The following is an 18,054-nucleotide window of genomic DNA, read 5'->3' on the forward strand; positions in this document are numbered from 1 at the left end:
AAATTACACTCAATACAGGCTTAGATTCCAATGCAGACTTAGCCTAAAATTATACTCAATACAGGCTTAGAATGCATACTGAGCCTAAAATTGCTCTCAATATAGACTAAGAATGCAGACCTAGCCTAAAATTATACTCAATACAGGCTTAGAATGCATACTGAGCCTAAAATTGCTCTCAATATAGACTAAGAATGCAGACCTAGCCTAAAATTATACTCAATACAGGCTTAGAATGCATACTGAGCCTAAAATTGCTCTCAATATAGACTAAGAATGCAGACCTAGCCTAAAATTATACTCAATACAGGCTTAGAATGCATACTGAGCCTAAAATTGCTCTCAATATAGACTAAGAATGCAGACCTAGCCTAAAATTATACTCAATACAGGCTTAGAATGCATACTGAGCCTAAAATTGCTCTCAATATAGACTAAGAATGCAGACCTAGCCTAAAATTATACTCAATACAGGCTTAGAATGCATACTGAGCCTACAATTGCACTCAATATAGACTAAGAATGCAGACCTAGCCTAAAATTATACTCAATACAGGCTTAGAATGCAGACTTAGCCTAAAAGTGTACTCTATATATGCTTAGAATAAAGACTTAGCCTTAAATTATACTCTTTACAGGCTTAGCATTGAGCCTTCAAGAGCCTTAGTATTAAGTCTAAACATTATACTCTATTTAAGTAGCCTCAAAACTATACTTTATAGATGTGGCCTCAAAAGTATACTCTATAGATGTGGCCTCAAAATTATACTCTATACAGTTTAAAGATTCAGCCTAAATGTTATACTCAAAACAGGTTAAGTATTTAGCAAAAAATGATTTTCTATAGAGGCCAAATATTATCATAAAAGTTCTACTTTATACATGTATTTAGTCTGCCTTTCTATATTGTATGCACTTAGCTGATGTAGAAATCGATGTTTTGTATCTTTGCTGTATGTACCTCATCATCACAATCAGTTCGTGTGACGGAGATGCTGTGTGTGGGGGAGGCACTGCACTCAGATGTGTAGGAGGAGGAGCTGTCGGTGCTGATCTTGCGTTGACTCAGCGCATCCCCGCGCGGGGCCCAGCATCAGATTCTGGATATGCTCACACACCCTGCGGAACCGGCGGGATGGACCTGCAATTGCAAAATTACAAAAATAGCAAGACTATTGCCAAGCAATAAAAGTCCCCTACCGGCTCCATCATTGTCAGAAATTCCACCATTGTCAGAATATTTTTTTTATCTGTTGCCATAGCAACCAGAATTTTTGACATAGGAACAAAATAAAATGACGTGCATAATGTCCATATTGCCATCTATCCATGTTCCCAGTTTCATGAAAAAATATTAAGAACTTTTAAAGTTATCGCAGGATCCACAGAAAAACACCATTTTCAGCAGTATTTTTAGTCGATTTGTTGCCATAGCAACCAGAAGTTTTGACATAGGAACAAAATGAAATGACGTGCATAATGTCCATATTGCCATCTATCCATGTTGCAAGTTTCATGTAAAAATATAGAACTTTTAAGTTATCGCAGGATCCAGAAAACCACCATTTTCAGCAGTATTTCTAGTCTATTTGTTGCCATAGCAACCAGAATTTTTGAAGTAGGAACAAAATGAAATGACGTACATAATGTCCATATTGCCATCTATCCATGTTTCAAGTTTCATAAAAAAATATGAAGAACTTTTTAAGTTATCGCAAGATCCAGAAAAAAACACCATTTTCAGCAGTATTTCTAGTCTATTTGTTGCCATAGCAACCAGAAATTTTGACGTAGGAACAAAATGAAATGACGTGCATAATGTCCATATTGCCATCTATCCATATTTTAAGTTTCATGAACAAATATGAAAAACTTTTAAAGTTATCGCAGGATTCAGAAAAAAAAAACATTTTCAGCAGTATTTCTAGTAGGGATGTCAACGAATATCCGAATATTCGAATATTCGGTCCCGCACCGAATATTCGAATACTATTTTCCGAATCGAATATTCGGAAGAAAAAAATAAAAAAATCGAGTAATTTCAAAGACTTTGTGTTCGTGAAACTTGCTTCAAACATTGTTAAAAAAGTTGTTCCTTGTGTCATAGTGTTTATTCCGGTAAGCGCGATAATGTGTCGCTATGGTGATGACAGTATTCCTGTCATAAATCCGGTCAATTGCCTAGCTTTAAGAAACTTTAATTGACCAAAGACAGTCACTTTGTGTCAAAATTATGATAGGTGCTAATCGCGTCGGCAATTAAAACACCGACCCAAACTTGATCTAATGACTCGAATTACATTTTAAATGATCAAAGATTAAATGAGTAAATGAAAAGCCGACTTGGTATAAAAAAACAATAAGAACTTATGCAAAAGATTTTTGATTGACGTAAATCACGTTCTCCAATCAAATTTTTTTTTTCTCTAATTAACTTGAGTAAATGCGCATCATATGGTTACAATCACGTTGTCCAATCAAAAAAGCTTTAAGAAAATAATTTACTCAACCTCTAATGAGTATTTGCGTATCGTATGGTCCAAACTTTAATTAATTACTCAATATTCAATCAGGTTCTTTACTTAAAGAAATGTTTTTGGTATTTGGCCCTCATTTAATTGAAAATATTATCATTGCTACACGAATTAAGTAAATCTCTGTCAAATCAAAATGCCACCAAAACCTTCCCATGCTTGGAAGTATTTCACGAGATTATCCGATAAGAAGTCGGCAAAGTTCAAAGTGTGTTGTGACATCTTGTTTCAGTATCTATCATTGGTGTTTTGTCAGTATATAATAAATTTGTTTTTGTTTGAATGTGTTCGCTATGTAAATAATGTGTTTAAGTTCAGCTTAAATTATTTCTAAATTTAACTGTTTTGTCATGTTATTGTTTTGTTGTCATGCAAATATTATGTTTCTCGTTCGATTGTTGATGTACAATATTAAAAGTTTAAACAGTTTTTGTCATTCAATTTTAACAATTACATCTAGTTAAAAACCATCTCAATATCAAAATAAAAAGTCCAATTCCTTTGTTCAATCAAGATTTTAATCAAATATTTACGAATATTTGATCAACAACCAATAAAACAAGATATCAATAGAACAAATGTTCTAACCAAGTTTCATGAAGAATGAACAACAAATGGCCCCCTGGCAGCCATGTTTTTCAACAGACTGGAACCATTTTTGAACTCATCCAAGATAATATTGGGACAAATCTTCTGACAAAATTTCATGAAGATCCAACAATAAATGTGGCCTCTACAGTGTTAACAAGGCAAATATTTATGATGCACAACCGAAGACAGACAATTGACAAAAGGTGATCACAAAAGTTCACCATGAGCAAAAAATATTATGCTCATAAAGATTGTGACCATGTGTGAAGATCAGCAAGTGTCATTCAGATTGAACTAAAATGTGACTAAAAGTATTCACAATGTTTCACTATAAACAGCTGTGGTAGTGCGGTCTTGTTCGCTTACGCAAGTGAACTGGTCATGGGACGGTTACAAGTTATGTAACTTTGTGAGCACTTATGTAAGAAAATATTTACGGAAATATTTATCAAATCTAATTAATGAACGCTCATTTCCGGTAAGGATAACACCACTGACTGGTTGTAATTCAATTAACTAAAGGTGTCCAGTCAGATACGCCTGAATACACTCAAAGAATTACCGGTAATCTATAAGTGAAAACCAAAGCAGCTTTAACGAAAATAACTAACTTATTCTAAGAACTACAAAAATGAAGAACAATAACAGAGAATCAAGAACAGGTACAAACCAAGTCTAAAGAATCTAAGCATCGTTAAAAATGAACAAATACAGCAAATACCTTAATGAATATAAAAAGAAGCCTGTTTAAACTATAACTCTTATATAAAAGAAGGTGTATTTTCTCAAACCGTCATTGCTATGAATATTAGACCGGTTATATTTACCATTTGTATACCATTTCTGTACATATTGTATCATATAACAAAAGGGAATAGTAACATTATATACTGTGAACTCATTTCAATCCAATATTGAGTAAGGAGATTATTCATATCTATGTCTATTCATATCTATGTTTTCAGTAAAATAAAGTCATATCTATGTTTTCAGTAAAATATAAATATAAACTGGAAAAGTCCGGGTTCCTTTAAAAGTCTCGTTATCAATTAATTAATACTGTTATTTTTCAGTCAGATTCAAATTTTATGCTTATTAATAAATACATTTGCATACAATTATCATTATCTAAAACTGCAAATATGTATTGTGTTATTGATTATTAATTCATATGTAGCTAAATTGTAATTTACAAAATAAAAAGAATTATGACCTGATTACTTTCTTAAGAATATATAGTGAATAATTCAACATTTTGTGCAAGTAGATTATCCTTTAACATGTAATTTGTTTCATTCTCATCAGATTGTTTGCAAATTGATAATATCATGATCTCAGAAAATTAAAACACTGAAGAGCACATTTCATCTTTCTGATCAGTTATCTTAACTCTGGGGAACTCTGTAGGAGTTTTCTCAAAGATGGGTTATCAGTAATAGTTCCCATTATAGATTAATTTGCTACAAACTGATAACAAATATGACAAAACAATTAGTACAGATTTACACAAGAAATGACAACTTAGCCCTAAATGTCATTATAATAGAAAAATATGCATTTTGAAGTATTTACCCTTTAAGTGTTTTCAAACCAAGGGGTCTAACAAATTCCAGAGGTGAACTAAAAATAGATTAGGGAAGCAGGTCAAACAAGGGAGTTACATGTAACTAGTAGAAAGTTAATCTAAGTATGTACAGGTTATCTTTCTTTAACATTTTGGCTTATAAGATTTTTGTTAACTTTACTGTTTACATGTTTTCACTATACATGTATACATATAAATAAAACTGCCCCACCCCCTGGCGGCCATGTTTTTCCACCCATCATGACTATTTTCGAACTCGTCTGAGATATCTATAAAATCGATGTTTAGAATTTTTTTTATGATGATTAGGCAAAAAATGGGACTTCTGGAGTGTTCACAAGCTTTTTTTACGATATAAATATAAGGAAAATGACCCCCCCCCCATGGCGGCCATGTTTTTTTACCAATCTGATTTTCAACTCAACCGTCATATCCAGTAAACACATGTTCTGACCAAATTTCATGAAGATTGGACCAAAAATGTGACTTCTAGAGTGTTCACATGTTTTCACTATATACATATAGAGAAAACTGCCCCGCCCCTGGCAGCCATGTTTGTACACCAATCTGGACCATTTTCGAACTCGTTCGAGATATCAATGAAACCAATGTTTTGAACAGGTTTCATGATGATTGGGCAAAATTTGTGACTTCTAGAGTGTTCACAAGGTTTCTCTATAGCCATATAAGGAATACTGCCCCGCCCCCTGACGGCCATGTTTTCAACGGACCGGAACCATTTTTTAACTCAACCAACATATCATTTAGACAAACATTTTGACAAAGTTACATGAAGATTGGGCGTCAAATGTGACTTCTACAGTGTTCACAAGGTTTTTCTTTTTTTTAACCTAGTGACCTAGTTTTTGACCCAGCATGACCCAGTTTCGAACTCAGTCGAGGTATCAATCGTACAAATGTTCTGACCAAGTTTCATGAAGATCGGACAATAAATGTGGCCTCTAGAGTGTTCACAAGGCAAAATGTTGACGACGCACAACGGACAAAAGGTGATAACAAAAGCTCACAATGAGCTTGTCGTGCTAAGGTGAGCTAAAAACACATGTTCTGACCAAAGTTACATGAAGATTGGGCATCAAATGTGACTTCTACAGTGTTCACAAGGTTTTTCTTTTTTTTGACCTAGTGACCTAGTTTTTGATCCAGCATGACCCGGTTTTGAACTCAGTCGAGGTATTAATCGGACAAATGTTCTGACCAATTTTCATGAAGATCGGACAATATATGTTGCCTCTAGAGTGTTCACAGGGCAAAATGTTGACGACGAACGACAACAGACAGCGGACAAAAGGTGATCACAAAAGCTCACCATGAGCACGTTGTGCTTAGGTGAGCTAAAAATAGCAACAAAATCAACTTCGAATAAGCGACGGAGATGCTGTTTCAATATTTAGTCACTTCCGGCGAACTTCCGGTAAAAACGAAAGTAGACTCCATGAAGTAATGCCACGGTAAGTTGATTTTGTTGATTTTTTTCCAACAAATGTTGACCGAATATCCGAATACTCGTTCGGAAGGATGACCGAATATTCAAATACCAAAATTGGTATTGGTTGCAATCCCTAATTTCAAGTCTATTTGTTGCCATAGCAACCACAATTTTTGAGGTAGGAACAAAATGAAATGACGTGCATAATGTCCATATTGCCATCTATCCATTTTCCAAAATTTCATGAAAAATAATAAGAACTTTTAAAGTTATCGCAGGATCCAGAAAAAAGTGACTGACAGACAGACGGAGTGCAAACCATAAGTCCCCTCCGGTGAAACCGGTAGGGGACTAACAATAAGGGTAACTTTACACTTTAAATACAATGCAAATACCATCCCACACTTAATGACAAAATATTTTATGCATATCTTTTGATATTTATATGGTTAGGAAAGAAAACAAATCAATACGCAAGAAATTTGCAGACATACTTAACTTATCTATAACTGCTGGACTGATGGTCAAACAAACCTGTATGGTTTGCACACACTGCTCCGCGATGTATCTTTGACAAGTGAAAAAATGCGGAAGTCCATGACCACACTTTTTAACAGAGGTACCTCAGAAAGTGGGTCCCTAAATAAGCACTTTTCTTACCTGAGGTACATCAGAAAGTGGGTCCTGTGCGTAAATGAGCATACTTCTTACCTGAGGTACATCAGTAAGTGGGTCCATAAATGAGCACACTTCTTACCTAAGGTGTGTGTGAAAGTGATGCAGAACATGAGCACAATTCTAACCTAGGGTGTGTGTGAAAGTAAGGCAGTACATGTGCACACTTCTTACCTGAAATGCATGTAAAGGAGATGCAGTACATGAGCACACGTCTAACCTGAGATGTCTGTGCACACTAGGCAGTACATGACCACACTTCTTACCTGAGATGTGTGTTAAATTGCGGCACTTCATGACCACACTTCTAACCTGAGATGTGTGTGTGTGAAAGTGAGGCACTTCATGACCACACTTTGTACCTGTGATAAGTGTGTGAATGTGAGGCACTTCATGACCACACTTCTTACCTGAGATGTGTGAAAGTGAGGCACTTGATGACCACACTTCTTACCTGAGATGTGTGTGTGAAAGAGAGGCACTTGATGACCACACTCCTTACCTGAGATGTGTGTGAAAGTGAGACACTTCATGACCACACTTCTTACCTGAGATGTGTGTGTGAAAGTGAGGTACTTGATGACCGCACTTCTTACCTGAGATGTGTGTGAAAGTGAGACACTTCATGACCACACTTCTCACCTGAGATGTGTGTGAAAGTGAGGCACTACATGAGCACACTTCTTACCTGAGATGTGTGTGAAAGTGAGGCAGTACATGCTGATTTCGTGGTCCCTGGAGGTACCATGGGCTGGAGTAATGTCCACCTGGAAACGCACGTTGCGTGAAAATACTGAGGAACTTGCGGAGCGCCTGTACTCTGCTCTGAACGTTGTAGTAGACACTACACTGTGACATAGGTCAGGAGTCTGAAGAACAAGAATATCAGGGATATTGATGGAATCTCCCCACTCACATATGAAAGGATTTACCAACATCATGTAGAATTTACCAACATAACATTGACATTCATTTCACACCCCTGCAAACTCAATTCCACCAAAATAAATTAGATGTACAAAGTGGCAACTACATGCTCCTCCCCTTTAAGTCAAGATAATAACAGGTGAGAATTTTGATAAAAATATGTTACATTAAAAGGTTTTAATACCACTTAAAATCTGTATTACTTAACAAGCTTTGCAAACATGCGCACTTTTAGAAGCATGAAGTTCTTTGTTTAAGAATGTTTCATATATCATTCTCATTTCCTATGAAAGTTGTTCTAAGAATGTAAAGCACCACTATTATAAACTAATTGAACACAAGTCTATCATACATATATTTACAAATGCATTCCACAATGTAAACAAAGCTGTGACATACTGAGAGGAATGCATGAATGAGGTCGGCCTTGATCTGGCAGAGAGGTTTGTCGCGCACCATAACAAAGTGATGCTCCTCTCTATCAGAGCCCATCAGAGACCCAAACCAGGACTTCTTTGTCATTCTGAAATGTACACAAACTATGGGATTGTTTTTTTTTCTATTAATTGTCAAAGAAAATTTTGTTTCAAGCCTAGTCAATCACTTAATAGGTCACTGTAGCGTAGTGGATACAGTGTCAGCCTAGCAACCGATAGATAAAGGGTACCATGCCCACTTGGGAAGTGATCATTAGAGCCCTCCAAAGACACAAAGTACTGGTTCTATCCAGGAAAAGGACTTCAGAATGTTTAAAAACCCTTAGGCTTTCTTTGCAATAAGGCTAAAATAAATAGGTTTATATTAACTTAATTGCTTACACTTCAACATTTACACATTTCTTAAGGAAAATCAAAAACTGGTGTCATTATTTGTAGAGTCAATTCAAAGAATACCATGATGCCGAAATTAAAAGGTTTGTACTGGTCGTGTACGTAATTCCGGCCTGTACGTAAAAATCGGCCACCTGTGTTTAATCATTTTCATGATCTAAACACACATATTTTGATTATTTTTTTAACAATCAACTTGAAAACTAACCCTACTCTCAATATTTTGCAAATTAAAGAAGCTTATCACTGTAAACGTTTGCATTAAAATGTCTCAAACATAACACAAAATATTTCTCACATGGGAAAAGTGACGTCATCATCCATTGCGAAAATTATATTCATATAAGAAACAAATATATTTGATAAAATTATTATCTTCAATATTGCATAAGCTATGGCAAAATGTTAAAGATTTTCTTTTTTTTTCTCAAATTCAAGGGGAGATAATTCTTGACTTTTTACTCTGATGTAACCCATTTTCGAGTCCTAATTAATATGAAGACACTGAACAAGTTTGAAAAGAATCGGATGAAAACTGTGGACTTTATCGCTTAAACAAGAAAAAGTCTAACGCACGCACGCATTTGAATTACTTTTTTTTTACCTTTGACTTTGAAGGATGACCTTGACCTTTCACCACTCATAATGTGCAACTCCATGAGATACACATGCGTGCTAAATATGAAGTTGCTATCTTCAATATTGTAAAAGTTATGGCAAAATGTTAAAAGATTTTAATTTTTTTCTCAAATTCAAGGGGAGATAATTCTGGACTTTTAACTCCAATATTGCTCATTTTCAATAGGGTTTGACTCATCATTCAGATAAAGACACTGTGCAAGTTGGGAAATGATTGGATGAAAACTTTGGACTTTCTTAAGTAAACAAGCCTTATTTCACAATTTTCTCAAATTCAAGGGGAGATAATTCTGGACTTTTTACTCTGATGTAACCCATTTTCAATAGGGTTTGAGTCCTCATTAATATAAAGACACTGAACAAGTTTGAAAAGAATCGGATGAAAACTGTGGACTTTATCGCGTAAACAAGAAAAAGTCTAACGCACGCACGACAGAAACCTGCTCTGACATAAGCTCTTCAAGCCTTCGGCCAGTAGAGCTAAAAATCAGGACCTAAATATAAACTTTTAATATATAAATTACCTCCCTTGATTAGAATATTAATAGGTTACATGTTGTAAAATTAAATGTAAGCGTTTACTAAAAATCTACACTAAAGTCAACTTTTTAAACAAAATGTTTTTACTTTCTTAGCTATGTTAGAAAAAATTGATAAAAACTATTTTTTTTTTTTTTTTTGAATTTGCAGTTCTCCATTAACAGTGCCTGTTTATATTTATTAAAATAGGTGGCCAATTTTTTAGGTACAATTGCCCTACGAAAATTGATAGTTTATATGTCATTAATTTCTGTTCATAAAAGTAACATACACTGATCTAATTATATTGAAATGTTCATGCTAGGTGAGTTTTATACCCAGGAATATATATTAAGTTTAGTTTCAACCAGTTGCATAAAACAAAAGATTTTGTTAAAATAGTCCCAAAAGTGGCTGGAATTACATACACGACCAGTATAGTTTGAATGAGTTATTTAAGCTTCAACAGACAGCTACATTGAATCCTCTGGTATCGATAACAAGATGCAAAGCGTTGCTATGATACATATCCTAAGCCCAGTATTGGATTGCGTACAAGATGCTTAACACGTTGCTATGATACATGTTTTCCACATATCCTTAGCCCAGTATTGCACTGGGTACAAGATGCTTAATATGTTGCTATGATACATATCCTTAGCCCAGTATTGCACTTGGTACAAGATGCTTAACACGTTGCTATGATACATATCCTTAGCCCAGTATTGCACTTGGTACAAGATGCTTAACACGTTGCTATGATACATATCCTTAGCCCAGTATTGCACTTGGTACAAGATGCTTAACACGTTGCTATGATACATATCCTTAGCCCAGTATTGCACTTGGTACAAGATGCTTAACACGTTGCTATGATACATATCCTTAGCCCAGTATTGCACTTGGTACAAGATGCTTAACACGTTGCTATGATACATATCCTTAGCCCAGTATTGCACTTGGTACAAGATGCTTCACACGTTGCTATGATACATATCCTTAGCCCAGTATTGCACTTGGTACAAGATGCTTAACACGTTGCTATGATACATATCCTTAGCCCAGTATTGCACTTGGTACAAGATGCTTAACACGTTGCTATGATACATATCCTTAGCCCAGTATTGCACTGGGTACAAGATGCTTAACACGTTGCTATGATACATATCCTTAGCCCAGTATTGCACTGGGTACAAGATGCTTAACATGTCGCTATGATACATATACTTAGCCCAGTATTGCACTGGTTACAAGATGCTTAATACGTTGCTATGATACATGTTTTCCACATATACTTAGCCCAGTATTGGATTAGGTACAAGATGCTTAACACGTTGCTATGATACATATCCTTAGCCCAGTATTGGACAGGGTACAAGATGCTTAACAAGTTGCAATGAAACATATACTTAGCCCAGTATTGCACTGGGTACAAGATGTTTAACACGTTGCTATGAAACATATACTTAGCCCAGTATTGCACTGGGTACAAGATGCTTAACACGTTGCTATGATACATGTTTTCCACATATACTTAGCCTAGTATTGCACTGGGTACAAGATGCTTAACAGGTTGCTATGAAACATATACTTAGCCCAGTATTGCACTGGGTACAAGATGCTTACTCTGGTGAAGAGTCCGGAGTCATTCCTGTCATGGAATCCTCACTAGGCACTGAAACACAGAGGCCACAGACTGTTTGAGCATTGCAAACTTCACAGAACACATGCAATACAAGAGGTACCGGTATACTGTATGTACAATGGTTTTCCATTCGTAAAGAAAGAAACTTTTCAACATCAATAAATGTAACAAAGCTCTTTTACATTTTAAAATGTGTAAATTAAACTTATTTTTAACCAACTTTCATTTAAAAGTTAAGTGTACACTTTTGCTGTTGTATTCAAATATGAACTGTAAACAAATAACAAAAAGCATATTAAAGTAGTGAATTACCATTGTTATTATTGATAATTCTTTTAGGTAATCAATGCAAAAAAACATTGTCCACAAAAGTCTTGTAAATTGCAGAGCCAGAAAATCTTGTGAATACATATTTGCAATGGCCCAAAGAACAAAACAACTTTTAACAAGAGCGCTGCATTACGAGTGCCACGCTCGGCTGCGAAAGCTTGTCAGATTATTTTTTTTTAGAGGTCACATTGACCTTGACCTTTGACCTAGTGACCCAAAATGGGTGTGGCGTGTAGAACTCATCAAGGTGCATCTACATATGAAGTTTCAAAGTTATAGGTGGAAGCACTTTGATTTTAGAGGCAATGTTAAGGTTTTTGTTAAAGTTTTATATTAGAGGTCACAGTGACCTTGACCTTTGACCTAGTGACCCAAAAATGGGTGTGGCATGTAGAACTCATCAAGGTGCAACTACATATGAAGTTTCAAAGTTGTAGGTGGAAGAACTTTGATTTTAGAGCCTATGTTAAAGTTTGATATAAGGGGTCACAGTGACCTTGACCTTTGACCTAGTGACCCACAAATGGGTGTGGCATGAAGAACTCATCAAGGTGCATCTACCTATGAACTTTCAAAGTTGTAGGTGGAAGCACTTTGATTTTAGAGCCAATGTTAAGGTTTTAGCTTGACGCCTACGGGGGACGTCGAACGAGCTGGCTATAACAATAGCTCAGGTTTTCTCCGAAAACAGCCTAGCTAAAAATTATACTACATTCTTTAAAAAAAGTATACATGAAAAGAAAACAATAAAAGCAAACAAATTATGCAAGGTCTTGTCACAAGTTTTACTTTTTCCCCACATCGCTTTTTTAGCTAGATGCAAGGAAAAACACAAAGGAATGTGTGTATCACTGGGGACAAAAACTGTCAAGAACATGTATTGTTTAGGTTTCTTTTGAGAAATGTGGAAGTAGTATGCTACACAAAATAATAAAATTTAATGTGGAAAAACATCCAAAATACCCCCAAAACCAACAGAATGACTTGAAATGACCCCCAGCCCTGTGGGAGTAGAGTAAAATAAAAAAATAATTTCCAATATTAGTACATGTATTGTATAGTTATGAATATATGCAAGCAAAAACCAACAAACCATATACTGTTCAACAGGGAGTGAGTTACAAGGTATTATTTTTCAAGTGAAACACATTTCATGACTTCATGAGAACAATCATTGATGAGTACATGTATGTTAATATTTCACTTTCAATGCAATACATGCTGCATTCTATAGAATAATATTGAAATAAAAATAAATGATGACATGATTAACAAGGCTATTGCCAAGCAATATATGTCCCCTACCGGCTCCACCATTGTTAGAAATATATATATAAAAAATATTATATTGCTTTGTTGCCATAGCAACCAGAATTTTTGATGTAGGAACAAAATGAAATGACATGCATAATGTCCATATTGCCATCTATCCATCTTTCAAGTTTCATGAAAAAATATTAAAAACTGTTAAAGTTATCACAGGATCCAGAGAAGTGTGACATACTCACAGACTCACGGACTAAAGGACTCACGGACACACAGGGCGCAAACCATAAGTCCCCTCTGGTGAAACCGGTAGGGGACAATAACTGTGGTAAAAAACTGATACAAAGATATGCATATATACACATAATATATATTATATATATATATATACGAACAAGAGCTGTCTCCATCGAAAGACATATGCCCTGAAAAATGCTTTTTTGAAACCTAAATGCAGATTTTGAAACCTAAACGCAGACCCTAAGTTCAAGGTCAAGGTAAAGGGGTCAAAATGTGTGTGCGTATGAAAAGGCCTTGTCCATATACACATGCATACTAAATATGTAGTTTACATCTGAAGGGGCATAGAAGTTATCAGCATTTTTCGAAACCTAAACGCAAAAGTGTGACAGACAGACAGACAGACAGACAGTGCAACTGCTATATGCCACCCTACCGGGGGCATAGAAATAAATCTTAAGAGTCATAAACAAGTCATGCCTCTTGCAAATTGTCTTTTATTTGAAATTTCTGGAATGTGTGAGGAATTTTCTGTCTCATTTGCTGCTTGTGCTAAGATATTATGGCCTTACAAAATTGTGTCATTGTAAGAAGAGTACTCAACAATTGACATCCCTATGCTGGAAAAAGGCAATTATGCATTTAATCTATCCATAGCTGCACCATTTTAGCCCAATCTAGCCCAGCAATTCACACACATAAATTGTAAGATTGGAAGAAAAACAGAATAGCTTTATTTAGAAATTTATTGTGTTCAAGTGAAAAAGAATGACCTACTAAAGGCTGTCTTTACCAATAGCTCACATAGCAAAGCAAGCTCAGGTGAACTATATAGGCTGCATATGCTTATGATCATAGATATATTTTTTTTGTACATATCTGAAGTTAAATAGTTAACCAGCATGCTGTTTAGTTTTGAGAGATATCTTCAAAAAAGAGACATATTTTTACTGAAGTTAAGTTCTGCCATATGACATCACAAAAATGATTACCAAACACCTTAAAAATGGACAACTCAGATGACAGTCAAACATGATGGCCGTGAAAGACTTCCATCTAAAATGTTCACTCCATTACACTTCAACTCACCAAACCAAATAAACCAATAAGCATTCCAACAGGGTCACATGCTATATCACATGACCAGATTCAAAATGTTAAAATTCACCTGGTAGAAGAAAGGGGTCTCTAAAGGCTGTGACCCCATTGGCCCCATGATTGGGGTATGGTATACCTTGGAGTTTTCTTCTATGGAACCTTGGTGAGCCCAGGAAGCTGTTCTTGATGGTGTGTAGCCTGGATTTCCATGGGGTGTTCTGCACCCCTGGAGAGGTGGGTGGGGTAGGGCCTGTGCTATGGGAGGAAGGACCACGGCTGAGTTTCGGACTAAGCAATGGTGAACCATTTGAACTGGCTGAAGACAAACTTGCCTTGCGACTGTAAATAGAATACATATATCTGTAAATAATCTATAATGTTCAATTAATGGTATAAAAGGTAATATAAGCAACTATATTATGCGAATGATATGATATTATGATTTCCTATGCATTTGTAGGTAAGACTTTTAAATATTAGAACACGTTTAGCATCTCTATTTATCTGGCAATTAATGTATACTTCACACTTTTTTATCAGCTGTTGCAAATATAACGAGACTATTGCCAAGCAATATATGTCCCCTACCGGCTCCACCATTGTCAGAAATTCCACCATTGTCAGATTTTTTAAATTTGTTGCCATAGCAACCAGAATTTTTGACGTAGGAACAAAATGAAACGACGTGAATAATGTCCATATTGCCATCTATCCATGTTTCAAGTTTCATGAAAAAATATGAAGAACTTTTAAAGTTATCGCAGGATCCAGAAAAACACCATTTTCAGCAGTATTTCTAGTCTATTTGTTGCCAAAGCAACCAGAATTTTTGACGTAGGAACAAAATGAAATGACGTGCATAATGTCCATATTGCCATCTATCCATGTTTTTTAATTTCATGAAAAAATATGAAGAACTTTTAATGTTATCCTAGGATCCAGAAAAGTGTGACAGACAGACAGACAGACAGACAGACAGAGCGCAAACCATAAGTCCCCTCCGGTGAAATCGGTAAAGGACAATAAAAATGCGATACAACAAATAGTCTAGGGTGATACAGAATAGTTAGAAATATCTCATCTTTCCTAGTACTTGATCTTCTTAGTTTTAAAGCATAGTGTGCCGCATGCTGTGTTATAACAACTCAGGAATTAAGAAACAATTGACAAACCACAATATTATAACCAGGATTTTTAACTTTGTTGAAGACCTGGTAAAAAACAAAATGGGTCATACTTATAATTAAATACTGGTCTGATATATCAGAATAGGCTATTGACCTTATAATATGAGTATGACTGTGAAGATCCGCATTAACCAATGATTTCAAAGTATGACCCTGAAGTTATGGGGTAAGTTTTAATTGAAAATCTGTGAAGGAAACAGAGATACATAAGAATGTTAATCATTCTGCTTCGGTGAACATACAATTTATTGGTCTTAATCAGTTTCCTTACATATTGACCATGAAGATATTGTTTCAATTTTATTTCTATAGAAACTGGAAGAATTCATATTTGTTGAAGGCAATTTTTAAAACCAATTATCTCTTGCACTGAATTGTTGCTGGTCAGCTTAAGTTTCAATTATATTTGTAAAACTCACAGATACCAGCTTGTTGTACCCAAACCTCAACTTGAGTTTCCAAAGTACTCAAAAAGGGCATAACTCTGCTAAATTGTATGTCAGAGTTATTTTTAAGTGAGTCAGCTCACATAATGGCCCTGAATAATTGTGAAGTTTTAATTGAATACCTGTTGTAGCTGAGAGTGTTGCATACAGACCTTTAAAAATACATACAAACAAGCAAATTTGTTGAATTGATATCCCCGCCAATATGCTTCTGGACACAAAAGTGATATATTTGACACTCAAAAAAGCATTTTTTCAAGATACAAAGGGCCATAATTCCTTTATTAACAGATGCTGTACAATGCCATTTGGCGTGCATCATCCTAGTATCCATATATATACTCATACCAAGTTTCAATGAAATTTGTCAAAGCACTTTCAAGATATGGCTCCGGACAGACGGAAAGACGGATGGAAAGACGGATGAACAACGCCAAAACAATATCCCTCCGCCAATGGCGGAGGATGGTACAGCATTACTCAAAACGTTATAATTAATAGTTCAACTCAATCTACAAAATTAATGAAGCAATACACATAAACAGAATACACAGAGAAAACTTCAACTGTTTCATAAGAAGCAAGCCATCTTGGAGGAGCACTTACGCTTTTTGAATAGCAAGTGCCCGTCTGCCAGCAGTAGGTGAGCCTTCACTAATACTTCCAAGGGACAATCTGTTAGTCAGACAAAAACAAACTCAGGCACTCAGTTAGTGAAAGCAACATGTTAGTAAGAGCTAACAAGTTATATTTTGATTTACATATGGGAGCACACACTCAATATCAAAATATGATGAAAAATCAAAAAGATGTTTAAGTCATAGATTTTTATGAAATACTGACTAAAGTGAGGTTGCTTATCATACTGACTAAAGCAAGTGTCTATTTTGCAAACAAAATAAACCTGATCATTGAATCTGGATTAGGTAATTTCATATATTTTATAGTCCTATTGTTTCTCTGTCTTGTACAGGCTGTTTTTAACCATTAAAGTGCTGCATTGATTTCAACAGTAATATTTGCCAGTGATGAATTGTTTTATGATAAACAGAAGTTATAGTAATATTTCACTGAAACTGATGAACAATTATTAATACATGCAAAATCCACATGGAAATTGAACTTTGTTACGTGTACATGACGACCTATCAATGGACTGAAAATATGATCATTACCTATAAATATGTTACCATGGTTGCAAGGTAATAATAAAAAATATCTAAAATTTCACCCTTTAAATGAATTGCATGCTTTTATTCATAGCTGTTAGTCCTTAAAATAATAAAAGTTAATTTAACAAAAAAAAACTTATTTAAACAAACAAACAGAAAACACTATCACAATTAGAGTATAGAAACGGAAAAACTATACCACGCATAGTCACATTTCACTTACAGCATACAGATTTAGAGATTGAGAATTGTTCATACAATGTATTGTGAAACAAGGACGGCTATTGATGTTATTTAAAACAAGAGCACCGCATAACGGTGGCAAACGCTCGGCTGCGGGCGCATTTTGAATAAATGAAAGCTTGTCAGAATTTTTTTTTTTTAAAGAGGTAAAAGTGACCTTGACCCTTGACCTAGCAACCCAACAATGGGTGTGGCTTGTAGAACTCATCAAGGTGCATCTACATATGAAGTTTCAAAGTTGTAGGGGGAAGCACTTTGATTTTAGAGCAAAATGTCAAGGTTTTAGCATGGCAGGCGCCGGCCGGCGGATGACAAGCTGGCTATTACAATACCTCAGGTTTTCTCCAAAAACAGCCGAGCTAAAAATGATTAGTGTTACTTGCAATTCATCTATTTATAAAGAGTTGTTTTAATAAGAAAGCAATCCCATTTATTATGTTGCCATGGTAACACAACTGAAAAGGTTGATCATTCTTCTTTGTTTAAATAGTCACCATACAATGGCAGGTGGGTTGGCAGGCAGGTGACCGTTCCAAGACAAGCATGAATTATGTAAATTGTAAATTCTTGTAAAACAAGATGTGTTTGTGAAACACAATGTCCCCCTATATGATGTTTGACCTTGAAGGATGACCTTGACCTTGACCCTTCACCACTCAAAATGTGCAGCTCTATGA

The 18,054-nt window shown here is 35.3% G+C and overlaps 1 protein-coding gene across 1 annotated transcript in view; it reads right to left on the reverse strand.

Moving 5' to 3' along the window:
- The window catches only part of LOC127841558 (serine/threonine-protein kinase BRSK2-like), an 84,442-nt gene that overhangs the window by 856 nt on the left and 65,532 nt on the right, over nt 1-18,054 (reverse strand). The window contains 7 exon segments of the mRNA XM_052370481.1: nt 962-1,084; nt 1,086-1,141; nt 7,524-7,704; nt 8,162-8,285; nt 11,377-11,425; nt 14,466-14,668; nt 16,569-16,637. Of these exon segments, the coding sequence (XP_052226441.1) occupies nt 962-1,084; nt 1,086-1,141; nt 7,524-7,704; nt 8,162-8,285; nt 11,377-11,425; nt 14,466-14,668; nt 16,569-16,637 (805 nt within the window).

The sequence above is a fragment of the Dreissena polymorpha genome, chromosome 1 (assembly GCF_020536995.1).
Source record: "Dreissena polymorpha isolate Duluth1 chromosome 1, UMN_Dpol_1.0, whole genome shotgun sequence".
Lineage (NCBI taxonomy): Eukaryota > Metazoa > Mollusca > Bivalvia > Myida > Dreissenidae > Dreissena > Dreissena polymorpha.